Source organism: Ranitomeya variabilis, chromosome 8, assembly GCF_051348905.1.
Source record: "Ranitomeya variabilis isolate aRanVar5 chromosome 8, aRanVar5.hap1, whole genome shotgun sequence".
In the NCBI taxonomy this organism is placed as follows: Eukaryota; Metazoa; Chordata; class Amphibia; order Anura; family Dendrobatidae; genus Ranitomeya; species Ranitomeya variabilis.
Window position 1 is genome coordinate 40,406,547 of NC_135239.1, and position 21,955 is coordinate 40,428,501.

Below are 21,955 nucleotides of genomic sequence, written 5' to 3' on the forward strand. Positions count from 1 at the left end.
CTGGCTGAGACCGGCCGGTCCGAAGGCACATCCAGAGTTCCCTTTACAGGTGGAAATCAGTAGCCTTCCTACTTGCGCCTGTGTGTTGTAGTACCTCCCTGCTGAGCACCACGGGATAATCCTCACAACCTTTTGTATCTGTTTCTGATGTTCTCTCTCTCCATCCCCAGTGTGGATAGGACGCACCCGTATGACGAGGTAGGCCTGGAGCTTTTTTATAGGGACCCTAGAGACACCCCTCTCCCACAATTTGCCTCCGTTGTCTGCTTAGGTGAATAGGTGAGACAGCCAATCTAAAGTTAACTGCCCTGCCGCGATCGGAGTAGTGCGTAGAGCCAGTACTCCCTCGGTCTTCCGGCCACCGGCTACGCGCCTCAGAAGGATGTTGCCACGATCTTAGGGCACGACTCCTCCCGGTATTATCTCCTAGTGCTATGATCTCGTTTCTCACTTCTCCACAATATACTTCGCTTCTTGTCCTTTCTTAAGATACCGCCGCAACGAGGTGCAGGCGCGGTTCCATAACGATCTGTCTCTTGCTAGGCCTCTGTCAGGATCCCACCCCTGACAGGGACCCCCCTGAATCTTTCCCCACAACACCCTCTCTCACTGGATGGTGCCTGGGCAAAACCCAGTCAGCTTTCTTCCTAACTTCCTATCCAACCCCCAGTTTTACCAGAGTGTGAGGAGTGGCCTAATACATAAAACCTTTTGCTCCCCCTGGTGGCCGGAATGTGAAGTGTAATGTGTGACTGTGGTACCTGGTCAGGTGAACTCCTTTAGTGCCATCGGACGTAACATCGCTCCCCTTAGTGGCAGAGCGACATTACTGCAACGACCAGGACTCTGGGGCGCTGCATACACAGAGCTTTGAAAGGAGTAAATAGAACAGAAACTGAGCAGAAACTCTCCATATCCCCCTCCAAAACTTTGAGTTTCTGCTCATTTTCGAGCTCTGAAAACATAGCAAAAAGATTATGTGCACATAACTTTAAAGTCGTTGTCCAGTCTTAAACTACAAGTCTGCAGTCCCTCTATGTGACTGCAGACTTGCGAATCCTCATATTGCGCTCAGTGCGCGCTGTGAGGATTCTACGGTGCTGGCACCGGCAGCGGCGCACATATGAATACTACTGACCAGATTCCAAATACTCTACCCATGTTATTGCTACTGCAGCTAGTCACTGGCCTCAGCACTACTGTGCTGTCCACCGTTAAATCCAGTGATTAGCTACAGTTGTCCTACCGGCCACATTTCAAACACTCTACTCATGTTATTGCTGCAGCCAATCACATGCCTCGCTACTATTGTGCTGTCCAGCACTAAGGACAACGATTGGCTGGTTGTCCTCCCGGTAACATTCCAAACAGTCTACCTACTGTATGTTATTGCTGCAGCCAATCACATGTCTCACCACTATTGTGCTGTCCAGCACTAAGGCCAGTGATTGGCTGCAGCGGTCATATGAATAGATGACTTGAGGCCACTGCAGAGCAGGTAAAAAAAAGTATAGCATTGAGGGACAGAATGGTAGCACCAGAGCAGCAGGGAATTTTTCAGGTAATGTACCAGTGTATTTTTATGTCATTTACTCCCTCAGTTTAATTTCTAGCAACACAGCAAACCCTAATAAGGCTGTTAATCCACCATCTTTCAAAGTGCGGCATAAAAATGCTGAATCAGAGAGTCAGGGAGTAGTGTGTCACTTTTGGCACCAGAACTAATTTCCCAGCACAAAAAAAAACAAAGATCACAAAAAAGCAATACATCTGTTGCTGCTATTTTATGCTAGTTTTTCAGTTCAAAGTCTTTGATTAATGATTCCCTATGAGCTTGTTTTGTATAAAAGCAGCAATTCCATTTAACAGAAAACAGTACAGATGAATTTAAAGATTTATCCCGCTCATATCTCCCCTCTCGGTGTTGATGCTTGCTTGTATTGTAACGCTCGCAAGGCTATTTAAAATTTAATCACAGGCACTACGCTACGTACAGAACAAAGACTAACTCCAGGGAAAACATAATCAATGTTAATTTAGCCAAAAGAAGAAGGCTAGCTAACGGGAGTGAATGGGGGTACTAGAAGCTTTAATTTACCGACTTCTATGAAGCCGTACGGTATACCATGAAATTATCAAATAAGGAAGATGAAAAGGTGCATCTATATATATCGAAAAGAATGTAGACTCCGACAATAAGGGCCGTAGATTACCTTCTTCTCTTCAGCCTTGTGTGCTTCAGCTTCATCACTAGATCTGTCCTCGCCTTCATCATCATTATCCATTGAAACAGTAGAGGCTTCCGAGACTGTGCTAACCCTTCTTAACATATTCTATTGTATTAAAAACAGAAAAAGTTTGTAAGAGGTATCTTGACAATAGCAGCTAATATGAAGTATTTGATTTCATGTTTGCATACTCTCTTAATCATATAAGCATGTAAAAGGTACATAGGTTTATGACTCCATCTATAATAAAATTACTATAAATATAGTTTTAATAATATCCAGTTCCCATGTAGGCACATAGGTTTCCATGGCTACAGACTACAAACAAACTCTTTGTAGTCTGAGCTTGCATTTTCACTTTTAGTATGTTATGGCTAAACTCCACTTTCTTAATACCTATGATGTGAGTAGATGTCATAAGTAATTTATTATACCATATGTTATCTGAGGAAAGTAGCATCTTCCTCACCATTTAAGAACCTTTGTTTTCCTTTTACCTGCAGCCACTGCAAACTTTAGGATATCTCTAAGTCTCCAAATAATTTATTAATTCAAACATTGATAATGGAAAATACATAGACAGGCAGTAGGGAAAAAAAAATGAAGAGAGGGATGTATGAAAGGGAAGGGAGGAATGGAGGGAGGAAGAGAAGGAAAAAAGTATGAAAAGAAGGAAGGAGGAGGAGGAAAGGAAGGGGGAGGGAAGGAAAGAAAAAGAAAGAAAGAAAGAAAGAAAGAAAGAAAGAAAGAAAGAAAGAAAGAAAGAAAGAAAGAAAGAAAGAAAGAAAGAAAGAGAAAGAAAAAGTACGAAGGAAAGAGAAAAAAAGAAAAAGGGTGAGGGAGGGAAGGAAAGAAATAGAAAGAGAGGAAAAAAAGAAAAGTAAAAAAAGGGGAAGGAGAGAGAAAGAAAGAGAAAAAAGAAAGAAAAGGGAGAAGGAAAGAAAGAAAGAAAGAAAGAAAGAAAGAAAGAAAGAAAGAAAGAAAGAAAGAAAGAAAGAAAGAAAGAAAGAAAGAAAGAAAGAAAGAAAGAAGAAAAAGGGGAGGGAATGAAAGAAGAATTGGTGCAGTTTCTCGAGATGAGACAACATGCTGTAAGAAGGAAGAAAAACGGGTTGAAATGGAAGTGAGGGAGAGAATAAAATAGAGGAAAGGAAGGAACAGGTGGAAAGAAAGAAAAGAGGCAGAAAAGGAAAAGAGGAAAAGAAAGAAGGAATTTAGGAAAGAAGAGAGGAAAGGAAGGATGGAAGGAAGGAAGGAAGAAAGGGAGGAAGGAAGGATGGATGGAAGGAAGGAAGGAAAAGCTGCTGCAGTCTCTCATGCTGAGACTGCATGCTGTGAAAAGTGTGGAAGAGCAACCAATCACTTTAATTCAGGAGTCAGGACACAGCACAACTGGAAGGAAGGTACAGCAGGCTAGATCTTATGTAAACCTAAGGCCAGCCTCAATGAATCTCATCTGTATCAAGGTCTCACTCCCATTATACTCCCAAACTTAGGCCCATTGTGTGGTTGGGGTATAGTAGACACAGGGAAGCTGTCACCATGGGAGGTCTCACATACAGTCCCAGCTGATGGAATATGCTTTGTTTTGAGAGCTAAAGGAAATGTTTAAGGGGCGAGAGAAAAAGACATAGGGTTGAATCAGGCAGTCGTTGGAGGGATTTCGATGGAAGAGGATCCAAGCTGGGATGGATGATCTATGGAGTTTTGGAGATTGATTGTTGGCTGGAGGGGTATCTGTTATGATCCGGTGACCTTGGAGCCGCATGAAACTTTCTCTGGAGTCGGTGGAACCTGTACTGACCGCAAATCCTGAACTAACACCGCAACTAGAAGTAGCCGTGGGGTGTGCCTAACACATCCTAGACACCTCGACACAGCCGGAGGACTAAATACCCCTATAGATGGAAATAGGAATGCTATCTTGCCTCAGAGAAGACCCCCAAAGGATAGGCAGTCCCCCACGAATATTGACTGTGAGTAGGAGAAGAATAGACACACGCAGGTAGAAAACAGGATTTAGCAAAAGAGGCCACTCTAGCTAGATAGAAAAGGATAGGACAGATTACTAGGCGGTCAGTATTAAAACCCTTCCATAAATATCCACAGCAGATAATACAAAAAGTTCCACAATCTAACTAAAGACATGGAATGTATATCTGCCACTCCAGAGAATCCAACAAGACTGAGAACATACTGACACAATCTAAGCTGGACAAGAAAACACAAAGAATAGCACTGAATTGTGAAGCACACAGCATGTGTGCCACAAGGAAAAAAAACCCAGACACTTATCTTTGCTGATTTGGCAGAAAGGCAGGAGGAACCAGGCAGAGGTCCAACACCTCCCAACAACAATTGACAACTGGCAAGGACTAATGAATCCTGCACACCTAAATACCCCAGTCAGAACTGCATTCAGCAGATACACCTGACCAGGACTGCAACTCAGGGACAACTGCATTACCACCTACAACCACCGGAGGGAGCCCAAAAGCAGAATTCACAACAGGTATCCATGAGCTACGGTCAGGATATCCATCGTCTGGAGGAACATAGGCTGTGACTGCACACTATACTGGCTGGAGATATGAAGTCTGTGGGCCAACCAAAAGTTAGGAGACAGTGGGTATCGCCCGGTACGGGGCCAGTGGAACTACCAATCTCAGATTGGGAATTTGAGGACTGAGGACATTGTATGTTGGCCATCTACCTGGATTTGTTGTACAACCATGGATGCATGGAATAAAAAATAGTTGCATTGTTAAAAAAAAAGGAAGGTATCATCAGATAATGATATTGTTTAGCTCAGGTTTTTTTTTGTTAAATACATTTTTTATTGACAATGCTTTTTTGTTTGTATGTTTTTGTGGGGGTTTTTTAACAAGTTTAATTTCGTATTACAAAAATAGAAATCTTACAATTTTCACAATGGCCACTGGGGCTTTTTCATACTCATACTTCCTGTTCTTTCAGGAAACAACACATGTACATGGCCACAATGGTCAATGCTTGATCCCATCTTTTGTATTGAAGTGTCTAATGAGCCTGTGCAAAAGTCTTTGAGAAAGGATGGGAACAGGGTCAGTTCTAACATCGCCTTTTGTGAATAGTGGATATATATATATATATATATATAAATATATATATATATATATATATACATTGTGGTGTAGTGACCCCTGTTACAGGTAGGGGGCGCTGTATGGGCTTCCCAGAGTGCGCATGGAGGCCTGTGGAGGCCATAGGAATGCATGGTAACTGAAGATATAGCTGTTGTGATGAGACAAAGTCCGGCAGAATTGTAGATGGCCGGTATGTGTGTTGCAGAGGAGGATACTCTGCGCTGTCAGTCTGAAGTTGTGTTGTGGTCTGGAACCAGTATTCCCACATGTAAATGTGTAGTTCTAATGGGAGATTGGCAGGGCTAATTATGAGAGATGGGAGGGTCAAACTAGCCACACACACTCCCATCTAGGGGAGTGGTTAGTTCCATATAATGTGACTGAGGTCTGGTCACATGGGCTCTGAGTCTGGACCTGAATGGTCTGTGCTGGAAGGTCCTGGAGAGCCCATGTGTTGGGAGTGTCGTCTCCCTGGAGAGCACATGGTGGGGCTTTGAATCTGGCACATGCCAGTGCTGTGGAACGGTCTGATAACCGTGGGTAATGCTGACCAGGGTCAGTGAGAACGTCTGAAGGATACCTCTGTGGAGGAGAGGTATCCGAGAACCTGTGCGGCACCAACAGGTAACGGAAAGGGATCCATGTGTTATGCTGACTGGGGTCAGAGGAGAGAGACATTGTGTATGGGGCACCTCTGAGGCCAAGAGGTGTCCAGGAACCTGTGAAGGTCGCCAACAGGTAACGGACAGGGGTCCGTGGGTTATGCTGACCGGGGTCAGAGACGAACTGTGGTGAAGCTGAATATGTCCAGATGGTGTTCAAGCTGTTACCAAGTTCCTGAAGATGTTATTTATGTTGTGTGAAATAAACCTAAGAGACTGTGTTTTATAAGAAAACTGTGCCTGTATGCGTTAATCCCGTGCCAAGCGAGTGTCCCCCAAGACACGTAGTAGGCGCTATGCTACTATATATATATATATATATATATATATATATATATATATATATATATGTGTGTTTGTGTGTGTCTGTGTGATTTAAAATATATCATATTCTCATGATAGCTTCTCTTTAAGCATGGAAAGATAAAATGTCCAAAAATATGTAGGTTGACATAACCATTGGTTAGATTTGGAACTGTTTTTGAAAAATAATAATTATGTTATTCTAATCCTGATTACTCCTTTCAGTTCTGAGACAAGAAATCTGTCTTTCTACCAGGGAAAAGAAATAAAGAAGACTCTGGGGCACAATTAAGTGAACAATGCATCATCTATTGCATATTATTTCCAGGAATATTAGTGCGATTTCTCATTTGGTGTGCAGGTTTGCATGTGAAACCAAAACAAAAGAATAAGCTACGGTAGAAATCCTAAGACCGTGTACCGTCTCAGTACCGTGTCATTTTTTTTAGAATGGAAGATTGCCAGTAAAATGATTCACATAACACTTTTCCCAGAGTATCACCGTCATACTGACATTATCCATATTTCCAAAGCTATTATAATAAGAGTAATTAGTTGTCGATATTTTCTTTAAAGGACTGTTCAACCTTTATATGTCATTAATATATTTTCTTGTAGATGCCTCCTGCAACCTTTACTGAATGCCTTCCGCTATCTTTCCGCCTGCCTATTGTGTCTCCCAGTAATGTAATTACATTATCAGGCATGGCTATTTTCTTCCGTTTCCTTGGAACACAATGCCGTTGCTTCCAGAGACTAAATTCGGGAAATGCACCAATACGGTTAAAAGTAAACAATCTTTTCTAAACTTTCATTCACACTGGTGTTTGTCTCTACGTTATTCTGTTCTATCTGTTTTAAGGAAAAATGCAGAGAAAGTTTTCTATAAATGTGCACACACGTAGAAACACAAAACGAATACAAATGCATACACACACAAATACAGCCACCTACATACAAACACATACATAACCTAAAGTTGAAATATAGTATAGTATATAAAGGATTTTTAGGTTAAATGTTACATAGAATTAAAAAAAAAAAATTAAACATGAAGTAATTATTACATATTAGTTTTGATTGAGGGAATCTGGGTGCTGAGATTTCCCTCTGATTCCTAAAACGAAGAGGCAAAACTATTCAGGTCTCAGACAAATCTGTATACTGCTCAATACTCAGTGGGGAGAATTAGAAAAAACAAAATGACGCAACACTCACAAAGGGCCACTTGTACCCTTTGGTTTTAGTGATTGTTTTAGGCTCACCTAGTGAGGTGGAATCACTAAGCCCAAGGTCCGGGTGGGCACACGGACCTCCGATGTTGGTGTATCAGGCAGGCAAGTGGAAAGAATGAACTTGGCACAGGCAGGAAATTCAGGACTAGAAGAACAAGTGAAGTGGAACAAAGCAAGGCTGAAGGCAACATGAACTAAGTTCAGTAGAGGTTTCTTTGTTTGCTGCAACCAATGGATAGATGCAGAAATGGCAGAGCGAGGGTTAACCTGCTGAGCTGTAGGTATGGAGGATCAGAGCGTTGGAACACAAATGGTTGAGCACACCAGAGGACATTGGAGTCTTAATACCAAGACGTGGGTGTGTGTCTTAGTGGGCTCTAAATGGAAGCATGCCGGGTCTCTTGTAAAACCCAATGTGGAGAACAGCAGAGGGCAGCGGCCACAGAGGAAGGTGGTGAAGTCCTGCCAAGGCAGGTGCGTAACACAATGGTCTCAGCATCTCTCTATGACAAGTCAAATGTTAAACTTTTTTTTTAAATGATAATTTAACTAATAGTGGATTCCAGAGTTCAGGACACACATTATTAAGGTATGTCCAAACAGGATGGAAATGTTCTGGAGTTGTAAGGGGAAAAGAAAATATCTATTAGTAATGGTATACATTTTTAAAACTACTAACAGTGGTTGTTGGATTTCTAAGAGCCCCAAACCAGCCGATATCAGCAGTATTGGCTGACAGTATGCGTATCAGGGCCTCCTGACTCTTCCCTGACAGATGATGTTGGGGTAGAGAAGGGTCCGGACTGTTGAGTTTCAGTGGGTAATCCATTTTTTTTACCCTGGAGATAACCTGCTGTCAGTCTGCCAGGGGCTCTCAGACAACACAAAAACACTTGGCAAAGTTGATTGGATGGGGAAGTTGGGAGGGATGGCTGTCAATTGAATGATCGTTTGACTAACAACTATCTAATGTGTATGAAAGGCATTACTGTGTACTTTTTAGATTTGGACTTATTACAGGAATTAGAAAAATGCTGGACTTTTAAAATTGCTTCCTCATTACTATCTTATATGTCTCACTCCTAAGAACGAGTGATAATTTCCTGCATTTTACATTATTATCAATGGCTAATTATTTTCTCAAATGGTTTTACTTGTGAGATCGACATGTACAGATTTTTTTTTTTAAATGACCTGACCTCAATAGTCACTGGTTTAAAAGCCTAATATAAAAGGCCATTATTTACACAGTGAAAACATGAAACTAGGTAATCACAGTCAATAAAACATGGAGGAAAGCACAACTCATCAGTTTCTTTATTGGTGCCTAGATAATACTGATACTTTAAAGGTCGTTTTCTGTTTTGGACAACTCCTGGTAAAAGGAGAACTCCTTAAATCCAATTACATGGCCCTCAGTAAACCAATTAGGAGTGACTTATCGTTAGTCAGTAACCAATGCCACCATCCATTTCTGTAGCCAAAAGAAAAAAGTATTACACAACGATAAAAAACACACCTGTATCAAAAATATACAAATTTTATTGAGACCAAAATACAATCACTAATATAAAAACAAATAAAACCAAGATAACGCCGAGATAACCATTCATTTCTTTGTGAATCATCTTAGCCCATCTGTAGTGAAAAACTCATATGAGGGTTTTGACTCACAGACTAAAGGGCAATTGGACCCTTCATAAGTGTCTCTATGACCTGTCAGAAGAAATTAAATAAAAGACAGGGTATTACATCAATTTATATTTTAAGCTTTATGTCATATTTACCGACATTATGAAAAATTCTTCAGGGAAATCTCGAAGCATTGCGTGCAAAGCACGGCATTGAAATTATTTTTATAAACACATCCAATTTACAGGCTACTCCCCATTACCCACTAAATACCCCAATACATAGAAGATAGCAGTCATCCAAATGATAGTTATATCTCAGCGATATATCTATACCAACTCACCATACAAAGGAATGCTTAGCTCGGCCGAGTGTTTTTGTGTTTTCTATGAGAAAGCCGCTGCCATCCCTCCCAATTTCCCCATTCGCTTAAATTTGCTGAGTGTTTTTGTGTTCTCTGAGAGCTCCTGGCAGACTGACGGCGGCTTATGTCAAGGCTGAACAAAATGGATCACCCATTGAAATTCAACAGGCCTGATCCTTTTCTACCCTGACATCATCTGTCAGGGAAGACACATACTGTCAGACAATTCCAGATATATCAGTTGGTTTGGGGTGTTTAGAAATCCAATAACCACAGTTAGTAGCTTTTAAAAACATATATCATTACTAATAGATATTTTCTTCCCCCCTACTAACTCCATAGCACTTCCATCCTGTGTGGACATACCTTAATAATGTGCGTTCTGAACTTTGAACTCCCCTATTAGTTACTTATCATTTAAAAAAAAAAGTTTGACTTGTCATAAAGCGATGCTAAGAACAAGGAGGCAAGGAGGCAATGATTATGCTATCATAGAAATTTGGATAACTAGAGGAGGCAGACCTGTGAAGACTCAGACTTCAAGGTTGGATTTCAGAAAGGAAGATTTTAAGGGACTCAAAAAGAGGATAGGAGGGATGTAATGGCTGGATGTCCAAAAATGTCCAGGAAGGATGGAAAGTTTTGAAAAATTAAATTCTCAAAGCACAATTGTTAACAATCCCTAAAAGAGTGAACAATAGGAAGCATTTAAGGAAACCAGAACAGATGAACACAGAACTTAAGCACATGCTAAAAAGGAAGAAAGAAATGTTTATCAAATGGAAAGAGGGAGGCATATCTAATGAATAATATAATGCTGTCTCAGAACCTGCAGGTCACACATCAGATTGGGTAGGGGTGACAATGAAGTAAGGCTTGCAAGAGATGTCAAAAGCGATGATAAAGGATTTGGGGGTATGTAAAAAGTAAATGAAAAGTCAAAGATACAATAGGATTTTTACAGAATGAAAATAGTGAATTGGTAAACATGATGTTGAGAAGACCGAACTTTTAAATTCCTATTTTGCATCTGTTTTCTCTCACAAAGTAAATGTAACATCAACTGATCTTCACTGGGCTATTGAAAGAATAGAAGAATCCATAATATCTATAAACAGAGAGATGGTGAGGGAACACTTAGCTAACATAAATTAATTCAAGTCTCCAGGTTCAAATGAATTACATCTTAGCGTTCTGAAGGCGATAGCAGAGGAAATTATTGAACCACTCTCCCTAATCTTTGAAAATTCTTGGAGAACAGGAGAAGTCCCAGAAGATTGGAGAAGAGTAAATGTTGTCTATATCTTCAAAAAGGGAGGAAAGTGGACCTAGGAAATTATAGACCTGTGAGCTTTACTTCTATACCAAGAAGTATCTTTGAACAAATTATTCAACGACATATATGCAAGTACCTGAATGAGAATGAAATGATTAACAGAGCCAGCATGGGTTTTTAACTAATAAGTCATGTCAGACTAAATTAATTTCCTTCTAGGACAGAATCACTGACTGAGTGGATCCCCGAAACGCATTAGATATAGTATATCTTGACTTCAGCAAGGCATTTGACAAAGTATCTCACATTATCCCTACTGAAAAAAGTGACCAAGTATGAAATGAATAAGGCAACTGTTAGATGGATTCATAACTGGCTTGGTGATCGAGACCCAAAGAGTGGTCACGAATGACTGCACATCCAGCTGGTAGAATGTCTTAAGTCCTGTGTTGTTCAACATCTTTATCAATGATTTAGATGAAGGAATTTAGGATAAACTGATTAAACGTACTGATGACACAAAGCTGGGAGGGATAGCTAATACTAGAGAAGAGAGAGAAAGGATTCAAAAAGATCTACACAAATGAACTGTGGGCAGCACCTGACAAAATGGTTTTTAATAGGGAGAAATGCAAAAGCAATGGGATCAAATTGAGTGGGAGGAGACACAGATTAGATATTAGAAAAAAACTTTTTGACAGTAAGGGTGATCAATGAGTGGAACAAATAGATGCCACCTGATGAAGACGGAGCTGTTCCGTCGAAACGCGTTGTGGATTTCAATAAACAAAGAAACTTTTAATCCTGTCATCTGTGTCCTGTGCGCTCCCATGTGACCGGAGTATCTTGCAACTCAATGAGTGGAACAGGCTGCCACAGGGGGTGGTGAGTTCTCCTACAATGGAAGTCTTCAAACAGAGGCTGGACAGACATCTGTCTGGATTGAGATAGTGAATCTAGCATTAAGCAGGGGGTTGGACCAGTGACCCAGGAGGTCTCTTCCAAAACTAACATTCTATGATTCTATGAACACTGTGTTATGTACCTGCCTCAGCAGGGCTTCACCACCTTCCCTTATGGATGCAGCCCTCTGCTGTACTCCCTGTTGGGTTTTATAAGTGGCTCGCCATGCTTCCATTACATCATCTGCCTAGGTCTATTTAAGGCCTACTAAGACACACACCTGTGTCTTGGTATTAAAACTTCAATTTCCTGTGTTTCGTGTGCTCAGTCATCTGTCTTCCAACTCTGATACTGCATACCTACAGCTCAGCAAGATAACCCTCGCTCTGCCAGACTCATCTGGCAGGAGGTTATTTCCCAACCAAACAAAAAGATTGATCAATGAAATGCCAACAGAGGAATCCTTCTCTATACTGACCTCATCAGTCAAGGAGAGTCAGGATGGCTACATACACGTGAAATGATCGGAAGATACACCAAAATCAAGAGTGTTTAACCAAGTTTAATCTAATGCGTATGTGGGCCTTAAACGTGTGTCTGGAAAACTGAAGCATACCAACGCCAACCACAGTAGACCTTCAAGAGGCATCACTTCTTGGAAACTGAATTTCCAAGATTCCTGTGCCACTCAAGAGACTCATCACCACTTAAAGACGTCTGGGAGATTTCCCCTTTTTTCCAGGAGACTTCTGGACATTCTAGGAGAGTTAGCATACATGCTGTTCAATGAATCCTAGTTATGCATCCTTCAAAATTGTTGTAACTGACTATGGACAATAAGTTGGGCTTGTTTCGTGCCTTTTGAGAGGACTTGTAAATTTTACTAACACTGCATTCACATGTGTGTGTATGTCCTAGTCTCATCCGTTTCGCGGATCAGACTTGGCCATTTAAGTCTAAGGGGATCCATTCAAACCGGATGATACTTTGTACTTCAGATTTTTATCCAAGTGTCATATGTTTTTAACCGATACATTGTTAAGAGTCAACGGATAAAGAAAATTCAGAGAGTCTACCTGCCATATAGGCTGGGGTCACACTAGCGATAAATATGGACGAGTGCTATGCAATAAATCATCGCATAGCACTCGGACCAGTATTCATCTATGGGGTAGCTCCCATCACTGTTTTTTTACTCGGCAGTATTATACGTGTGAGTGAAATTGCAGCATGCTGAAATTGTCGGCCGAGTCTCGGCTCACTCGCACCCATGTCATCCGAGTGATGTGCGATATACGCTGACCCCGGCAATGGAGGAGATGGAGAAATTCATTTCTCCGCCTCCTCCGCAGCTGTGATCCTATCCTCTCTGTGTGAGAGGCTCAGAGCACAGACGCATGACACTCGGCTCCCGCTCTCAGCAGAGCAGGAGCCGAGGGTCATTAGCATATCTCATAATAATAATAATAATAATCTTTATTTTTATATAGCGCTAACATATTACGCAGCGCTTTACAGTTTGTATGCATTATCATCGCTGTCCCCGATGGGGCTCACAATCTAAATTCCCTATCAGTATGTCTTTGGAATGTGGGAGGAAACCGGAGTGCCCGGAGGAAACCCACGCAAACACGGAGAGAACATACAAACTCTTTGCAGATGTTGTCCAAGGTGGGATTAGAACCCAGGACTCCAGCGCTGCAAGGCTGCTGTGCTAACCACTGCGCCACCGTGCTGCCCTGATGCCCATCTGATGCCATACGCTCGTCTGACCCCAGCCTTAGTGATAAAAACAGATGAGAAAAAAAGTGCATGCAGCTACGAGGACATCTGAGAAAAAAATTGGTTATGTTTCTATGGGATGGTAACACTCAGATGAGTGAATCCAGCCTTAGTCCTCAAACACCAAGCCATACACCAGCTTCATACAGGTCTATGCCGCTTTGTTAGATCTCCATATAACTCCAGTATGGAGCAATATGGTGTCATACAGAAGCCCAGTATGGAGATACAGAGATGTGCTTGCATTTGCAGTAACACTTCAAGTTGTAAGTGCTGGATAATGGTTTTGTTTGCTTTTTAATTACCCAGGTCATGGCTACTTTTATTACCGAGCATACAATAACAATAGCACACATTAGTGCTGCCCAAGATTTTGAAGGTTATATAAAGTGAGCGTTTTGCTTCTCTTACATTTTCTTTGAATTAAGAGTAGATTACAGATATGCACCCACAGGTGATCCTTCTCTTTTTGTTGGTTTGGCCTTCAACCATTGTTTTTGTATTTCAGCCTGATAATTTCTGTCATACAGATGTACTGTACATTCAACAAGTGGCGAGCTGAAGTGGTAATGGATGTCATTAAAACTTTAGACAATAGTTGAATGAATAGATCCATTAAAGTTTCAAAAACTCTGAAATATAGTAAGCTGGTGCTTAAACCAGCCACAATAATAAATCCCAGGGCACATTCACAGAACCACACATAACTATTCTGCCGCAGTTTGTACATTGCTGTAGAGTATTACTCAGCAGGTAATAAAATTGCACAACAAAATGAAAAACCGGCTATGTGTGAAAAAGCCCTACACCTGTGATACAGAATTCCGGCCGATTTGTAATCCTTGGGTTGAATCTGAAAAATGTTTCATAAAATTGCATGACTTTTATGAAAAAAAAACTACATAAACCTGCATCTAAATTCACATAAATTCCAACATAGCCAACACATGTCAGTGTGGAAGTTACCACCGCTCACTGAGGTGGAATTACCAGCCGGGCTGAACTGTGGTGACCTCAGCACCATGAGAAAAAAGTCACTGAGTTCATTGCAGTTTAGCACAGTGAGTTCACTCCGGATCAAAGATCATGATGAGAGCGGTATTCAGCACCCGGTGCAGGGGAACAGCGTTAACTGTACCTCCGCATCCCAGGAACCTGTACGTGTGGTATGATGCGGCACACGGCTGGCACACGATTGCCACAAGTATTACACAAATGGACACTGATATCGCCGGTACTGTTTTTTCCGGTACTGGATATATCAGCACACGTGAAAACGGCCTAAAACATAACTTATCTTAGCTGGTTCAAGACACTTTGAGTATAGTGGATCATACATGATCATAATTCACCACATTCAAATATGGTACACAGAGCTCCCATTGTCATGATTGGTATGAGTTTCAGGGGTACAATGGTTCAATGAGCAGCTGATGGCAACTTTGAATGTTTGCCGGGGATATGAACTTCCTGGTCCAAGCAGCTGAACAATAAAGAAAAATAATAAAAAAAATAAAATATATTAGGATGGCTAATTTATCCTTATATATGACTGGTATGATCTGACTGCAAGCAGAAAATGGTGCCCTTGTAAATCTGGTTCAAATTAAACATTAGATCATGAGCCCAGGAAATTAACCAAAAATATACAAAACATGGCATACTTATCCTTTTTTTCCCCGCTCCCTATCTATGCACGAAACCAGTCTGTGACATTTTATATAAATGGGATCCGGCGTATCTGAAGTTGTAGGGTTCCTCATGGGTATTGCTACTTTGTCTAGAACAAAATTTCCATTCACTACTGGATTTTTTCCAAAAATACTCAAGACAGTTGACTTTACGTAAGACTATAATTTCATGGAATATTCCTGGCAACATTTCTATTTAAAAGCCAGTGTTAGAGACCTGTGTTCCATTTCTGCTACATACCCCAAAGGCATCTCCCACCAGCTATTTTCTGCATTAAAGTTCCTCTAAACATTGCTTTAAGTCCATCCAAGCTGATTAATTCAGCTCTTAATCAAGAAATACACACTAGACATACAAGGTCTTTTCCAACTCCAAGAGAGTGTAGAGATGAAATAAACTCCAGTTAATTGGCTTACCTTCATCATTAGAGCATTGTTACTGAAACTGCTGATCGGAGAAGGGGAATCGGAGATCTCATCCACGCTTTCTGTATGCAGGTGAGGAGGGAAGAAACCAGTGAAATGCATTATAAGTATATACACCTGCTAAGAATGACAATCAAGTAATTTCCTATTTTTACTAAATTCTTTATTTTTTAGGAAAAAACAATGTGTCAAGTGACTATGGTGCTCAGCGGTTTTGTCAACAAATAACTCCATTCTTCAGAAAACAAAGTTTTTGGTCAACGCATCAGTCAGTATCTTACTGGAATTAATTACCCCAAAAGAAATTTAGAAATCATCTGCTGGGAGAGAGCTAGAAGAATTCAACACAATCCTAAATGGTCAGTCAACACATGTGCATGATATATTTTTTGTTTGAATTACAACCAATATCAAAAGTGTAGTATACTTTCTTAATCAAGTATGTTGTTTTTCGGGTGAAAAAAATGCTAAAGTAATTGTTAGTAGATGTCTCCATTCCGTGAAATGTGCTCTTCAATGCATGTTGCTAAGACTAATCAGTTCATACTTACAGACAAGCAGGAGGAATTACAGGAAGAGGGGAGATGTCTATACAAGCCTGCTCTTTATGTCAGCTCTGATACAGACAGTGTGTAACAACCTCCTTGCTGCACACAGCTAGGCCCAGCACACAGTCATGAGTGGATGGACTTTTTATTATGCCTGGATCTGGGATTTTCTTATTATTTTCACTTGCCTCATTCATCATATCATATTAGCACTCCTATTCCCCAGTGCTCTCCTCCCTCACAGGTTTCCCTTGTCTGACATTTCACTCTCCACATGTTTTCCACTTGCTTTCTTGTTTCTTATAGTACATTAGCACTTCTATTCTGCTTTTCTGTCTTCATCCCAGGCTTGTCCACTATATCTTACCCCACCTATATGCAATATGCCCACTTGTTTCCAATAGCACATTAGCACTTGTGTTCTCCCTTTCTCTCCCCATCCCAGCTGTGTCTGTTATTTCTCTCCCCGCCAGTACTCTATGTGCCTCTTTGTTTCTTATAGTCCTATTTAGGCCACACCAAAAGTGCCTAGTGGTAAGAGCTGTTTTGCAGCTTTTATGCATTTTTGTGCCTCGACTACTGTAACCTCCTGCTCTGTGGCCTCCCCTCTAACACTCTCGCACCCCTCCAATCTATTCTAAACTCAGCTGCCCGACTAATCCACCTGTCCCCCCGCTATTCCCTGGCCTCTCCCCTCTGTCAATCCCTTCACTGGCTCCCCTGTTGTGGATTCTGTTTGTGGGCTCCCTCTGGTGGTTACTGCTGGTACTGGGTGACTTTGGTGGGTTGCGGCCTTTGGTTTCCACCTGTCCATCAGAGGCTGGGTGTTTCCTATTTTGCCTGGCCTTTCTGTCATTCCCTTGCCGGCTATCAATGTATTCAGATGTGCTCTGTTTGGTTCCTGCCTACCTGCTCCCAGATCTTTCAGGATAAGCTAAGTGCTGATTTTCAGTTGTTGGTTTTTTTGTCCAGCTTGCTTATTATGTCTCTATGCTAGCTGGTAGCTCTAGTGGACTGAGGTTCTCCCCATGTGCCATGAGTTGGCACATGGGTTCTTGTAATCTCAGGATGGTTTTTTGATTAGGGTTTTTTGCTGACCGCTCAGACCCCTTTTGTATCGTTCTGCTTTCTAGTTTACAGCGGGCCTCAATTTGCTGAACCTATATATATCATCTCTGTGTGTGCCTTCCTCTCATTTCACCGTCAATACATGTGGGGGGCAACTATACCTTTTGGGGTTCATTCCTCTGGAGGCAAGTGAGGTCTTTATTTTCTCTGCAGTACTAGTTAGCTCTTAGGCTGGTGCGTGGCGTCTAGAACCAACGTAGGCATGCTCCCTGGCTATCTCTAGTTGCGTTTGTCAGGCGTAGGGCAGCGGTCAGCCCAGGTTCCATCACCCTAGAGCTCGTCCGATATTTTGTATTACTTTGCTTGTCCCTTGCTATCCCTAGCCATTGGGATTCATGACAGTATAGCCGGCCCACAAAGTGTTAATTGTTTGGGCTGAAGCAGGAGAAAAAGAAGTGTTTAAGGGAAATTTTTTTTTTTTTTTTTTTTTCCTTCAGAGTTTTGCTGCCTAGCCCTTCATTGCTGTCTAGCTGCTTCTTACCTCCTCTTAACCCTTGAATGGCTCTGATATTAGCTGTTTAACATGGATGTCCAGAGTTTGGCTTCCAGCCTGAGTAATCTCGCGGCAAAAGTTCAAAACATACAGGATTTTGTTGTTCACACTCCCATGTCTGAACCTAGAATTCCTATTCCAGAGTTCTTTTCTGGAGATAGATCTACCTTCCTGAATTTCAGGAACAATTGTAAATTGTTTCTTTCTTTAAAATCTCGCTCCTCTGGAGACCCTGCTCAACAGGTCAAGATTGTAATATCTTTCCTGCGATGCGACCATCAGAATTGGGCATTTGCATTGGCACCAGGGGATCCTGCATTGCTCAATGTGGATGCGTTTTTTCTGGCATTGGGATTGCTCTATGAGGAACCCAACCTGGAGATTCAGGCTGAAAAGGCTTTATTAGCCCTCTCTCAGGGGTATGATGAAGCGGAAATATATTGTCAAAAATTTCGGAAATGGTCGGTGCTTACTCAGTGGAATGAGTGCGCCCTGGCTGCAAACTTCAGAAATGGTCTTTCCGAGGCCATTAAGGATATTATGGTGGGGTTCCCTACGCCTACAGGTCTGAATGAGTCGATGGCTATGGCCATTCAGATTGATCGGCGTTTACGGGAGCGCAAACCCGTGCACCAGTTGGCGGTGTCTTTTGAACAGGCACCTGAGACTATGCAATGTGATAGAATTCAGTCCAGAAGTGAACGGCAAAATTATAGGCGGAAAAATGGATTGTGTTTTTATTGTGGTGATTCAGCTCATGTTATATCAGCATGCTCTAAACGCACAAAAAGGGTTGATAAATCTTTTGCCATTGGTACTCTGCAGCCTAAGTTCATTTTGTCTGTGACTCTGATTTTTTCACTGTCTTCCATTTCCGTCGATGCCTATGTGGATTCGGGCGCTGCCCTGAGTCTTATGGATTGGTCATTTGCTAAACGCTGCGGTTTTAGTCTGGAACCTCTGGAAGTTCCTATTCCTCTGAAGGGAATTGACTCTACACCATTGGCTATGAATAAACCGCAGTATTGGACACAAGTGACCATGCGCATGACTCCCGTTCATCAGGAGGTGATTCGCTTCCTTGTACTGTATAATTTACATGATGTACTAGTGCTTGGTCTGCCATGGTTACAAACTCATAATCCTGTCCTGGACTGGAAAACAATGTCTGTGTTAAGCTGGGGATGTCAGGGGGTTCATGATTATGCACCTCCGATTTCAATCGCTTCATCTACTCCTTCTGAGATCCCTGCATTTTTGTCTGACTATAGGGATGTTTTTGAGGAGCCTAAGCTCAATTCGCTCCCTCCGCATAGAGATTGTGACTGTGCTATAGAATTGATTCCTGGCAGTAAGTTCCCTAAGGGTCGTTTATTTAATCTGTCACTGCCAGAGCATACTGCTATGCGGAATTATATTAAGGAGTCCTTGGAAAAGGGACATATTCGTCCATCTTCGTCCCCTCTGGGAGCAGGTTTTTTTTTTTCGTGGCAAAAAAAGATGGTTCCCTGAGGCCTTGTATAGATTATCGCCTTCTGAATAAGATTACAGTCAAGTATTAGTATCCATTGCCATTATTGACTGATTTGTTTGCTCGCATTAAGGGGGCTAGGTGGTTCACTAAGATAGATCTTCGCGGTGCGTATAATCTGGTGCGGATAAAACAGGGTGATGAGTGGAAAACCGCATTTAATACGCCTGAGGGCCATTTTGAGTATTTGGTAATGCCTTTTGGACTCTCCAATGCTCCGTCAGTCTTTCAGTCCTTTATGCACAATATTTTCCGTGAATATCTGGATAAGTTTATGATTGTGTATTTGGATGATATTTTGGTGTTTTCTGATGACTGGGAGTCTCATGTTCTACAGGTCAGGAAGGTGTTTCAGGTTCTGCGGGCCAATTCTCTGTTTGTGAAGGGCTCAAAGTGTCTCTTCGGAGTCCAGAAGATTTCTTTTTTGGGGTACATTTTTTCTCCTTCTACTATTGAGATGGATCCCGTCAAGGTTCAGGCGATTTGTGACTGGACACAACCTACATCTGTTAAGAGCCTTCAGAAGTTCTTGGGGTTTGCTAATTTTTATCGTCGGTTCATTGCTAATTTTTCCAGTATTGTTAAACCTTTGACTGATTTGACTAAAAAGGGTGCTGATGTTGCTGATTGGTCTCCTGCGGCCGTGGAGGCCTTTCAGGAACTTAAGCGCCGGTTTTCTTCTACTCCTGTGTTGTGTCAACCAGATGTTTCACTTCCTTTTCAGGTTGAGGTTGATGCTTCCGAGATTGGAGCGGGGGCGGTTTTGTCACAGAGAAGTTCTAATGGCTCGGTGATGAAGCCATGTGCATTCTTCTCTAGAAAATTCTCGCCCGCCGAGCGCAATTATGATGTGGGTAATCGGGAGCTTTTGGCCATGAAGTGGGCATTTGAGGAGTGGCGTCATTGGCTTGAGGGTGCTAAACATCGTGTGGTGGTCTTGACTGATCACAAGAATCTCATTTACCTTGAGTCTGCCAGGCGTTTGAATCCTAGACAGGCTCGTTGGTCGTTGTTTTTTTCTCGTTTCAATTTCGTGGTTTCATACCTGCCCTGCCAGGTTCAAAGAATGTGAAGGCAGATGCTCTTTCCAGGAGTTTTGTGCCTGACTCTCCTGGAGACTCTGGGCCTACTGGTATCCTTAGGGATGGGGTAATATTGTCCGCCGTATCCCCAGACTTGCGACGTGCATTGCAGGAGTTTCAGGTGGATAAACCGGATCGTTGTCCACCAGAAAGACTGTTTGTTCCAGATGATTGGACCAGTAGAGTCATCTCCGAGGTCCATTCTTCTGTGTTGGCTGGTCATCCTGGAATATTTGGTACTAGAGACTTGGTGGCCAGGTCTTTTTGGTGGCCTTCCTTGTCTAGGGATGTGCGCACCTTTGTGCAGTCTTGTGAAGTGTGTGCTCGAGCTAAGCCTTGCTGTTCTCGGGCCAGTGGGTTGTTGTTATCCTTGCCCATCCCGAAGAGGCCTTGGACGCACATTTCCATGGATTTTATTTCTGATCTCCCGGTTTCACAGAAAATGTCCGTTATCTGGGTTGTGTGTGACCACTTTTCTAAGATGGTTCATTTGGTGCCCTTGCCTAAGTTGCCTTCCTCCTCTGAGTTGGTCCCTTTATTTTTTCAGAACGTGGTTCGTTTGCATGGGATTCCGGAGAATATCGTTTCTGACAGGGGATCCCAGTTTGTGTCTAGATTTTGGCGGACGTTTTGTGCCAAGATGGGCATTGATTTGTCTTTCTCGTCTGCATTCCATCCTCAGACGAATGGCCAGACGGAGCGAACTAATCAGACCTTGGAAACTTATTTGAGGTGTTTTGTTTCTGCTGATCAAGATGACTGGGTTGCTTTTTTGCCACTGGCCGAATTTGCTCTTAATAATCGGGCTAGTTCTGCCAGGTTGGTCTCTCCTTTTTTTTGTAATTCGGGGTTTCATCCTCGTTTTTCCTCTGGTCAGGTGGAGTCTTCGGATTGTCCTGGAGTGGACGTGGTGGTGGACAGGCTGCATCAGATTTGGAACCAGGTGGTGGACAATTTGAAGTTATCTCAGGAGAAGACTCAGCAGTTTGCTAATCGCCGTCGCCGCGTGGGTCCCCGACTTCTTGTTGGGGATTTGGTGTGGTTGTCTTCTCGTTTTGTCCCTATGAAGGTCTCTTCTCCTAAGTTCAAGCCTCGGTTCATCGGTCCTTATAGGATCTCGGAGATTCTTAACCCTGTATCTTTTCGTTTGGATCTCCCAGCATCGTTTGCTATTCATAATGTGTTCCATCGGTCGTTGTTGCGGAGGTATGAGGTGCCCGTTGTTCCTTCGGTTGAGCCTCCTGCTCCGGTGCTGGTGGAGGGAGAATTGGAGTATGTTGTTGAGAAGATCTTGGATTCTCGTGTTTCCAGACGCAAACTCCAGTATTTGGTTAAGTGGAAGGGTTATGGTCAGGAGGATAATTCCTGGGTGGTCGCCTCCGATGTTCATGCGACTGATTTGGTCCGCGCCTTCCATAGAGCTCACCCTGATCGTCCTGGGGGTTCTCGTGAGGGTTCGGTGACCCCTCCTCAAGGGGGGGGTACTGTTGTGGATTCTGTTTGTGGGCTCCCTCTGGTGGTTACTGCTGGTACTGGGTGACTTTGG

The 21,955-nt window shown here is 42.3% G+C and overlaps 1 protein-coding gene across 3 annotated transcripts in view; it reads right to left on the reverse strand.

The window, feature by feature from the left end:
* SEC16B (SEC16 homolog B, endoplasmic reticulum export factor) overlaps positions 1-21,955 on the reverse strand; it is a 203,089-nt gene that overhangs the window by 42,957 nt on the left and 138,177 nt on the right. For all 3 annotated transcript variants that reach the window (XM_077277621.1, XM_077277622.1, XM_077277623.1), the window contains 2 exons: positions 15,619-15,689; positions 2,214-2,333 (listed from right to left, as the gene is read on the reverse strand). In XM_077277621.1, the coding sequence (XP_077133736.1) occupies positions 2,214-2,333; positions 15,619-15,689 (191 nt within the window). The remainder of the gene's footprint in view (positions 1-2,213; positions 2,334-15,618; positions 15,690-21,955) is intronic.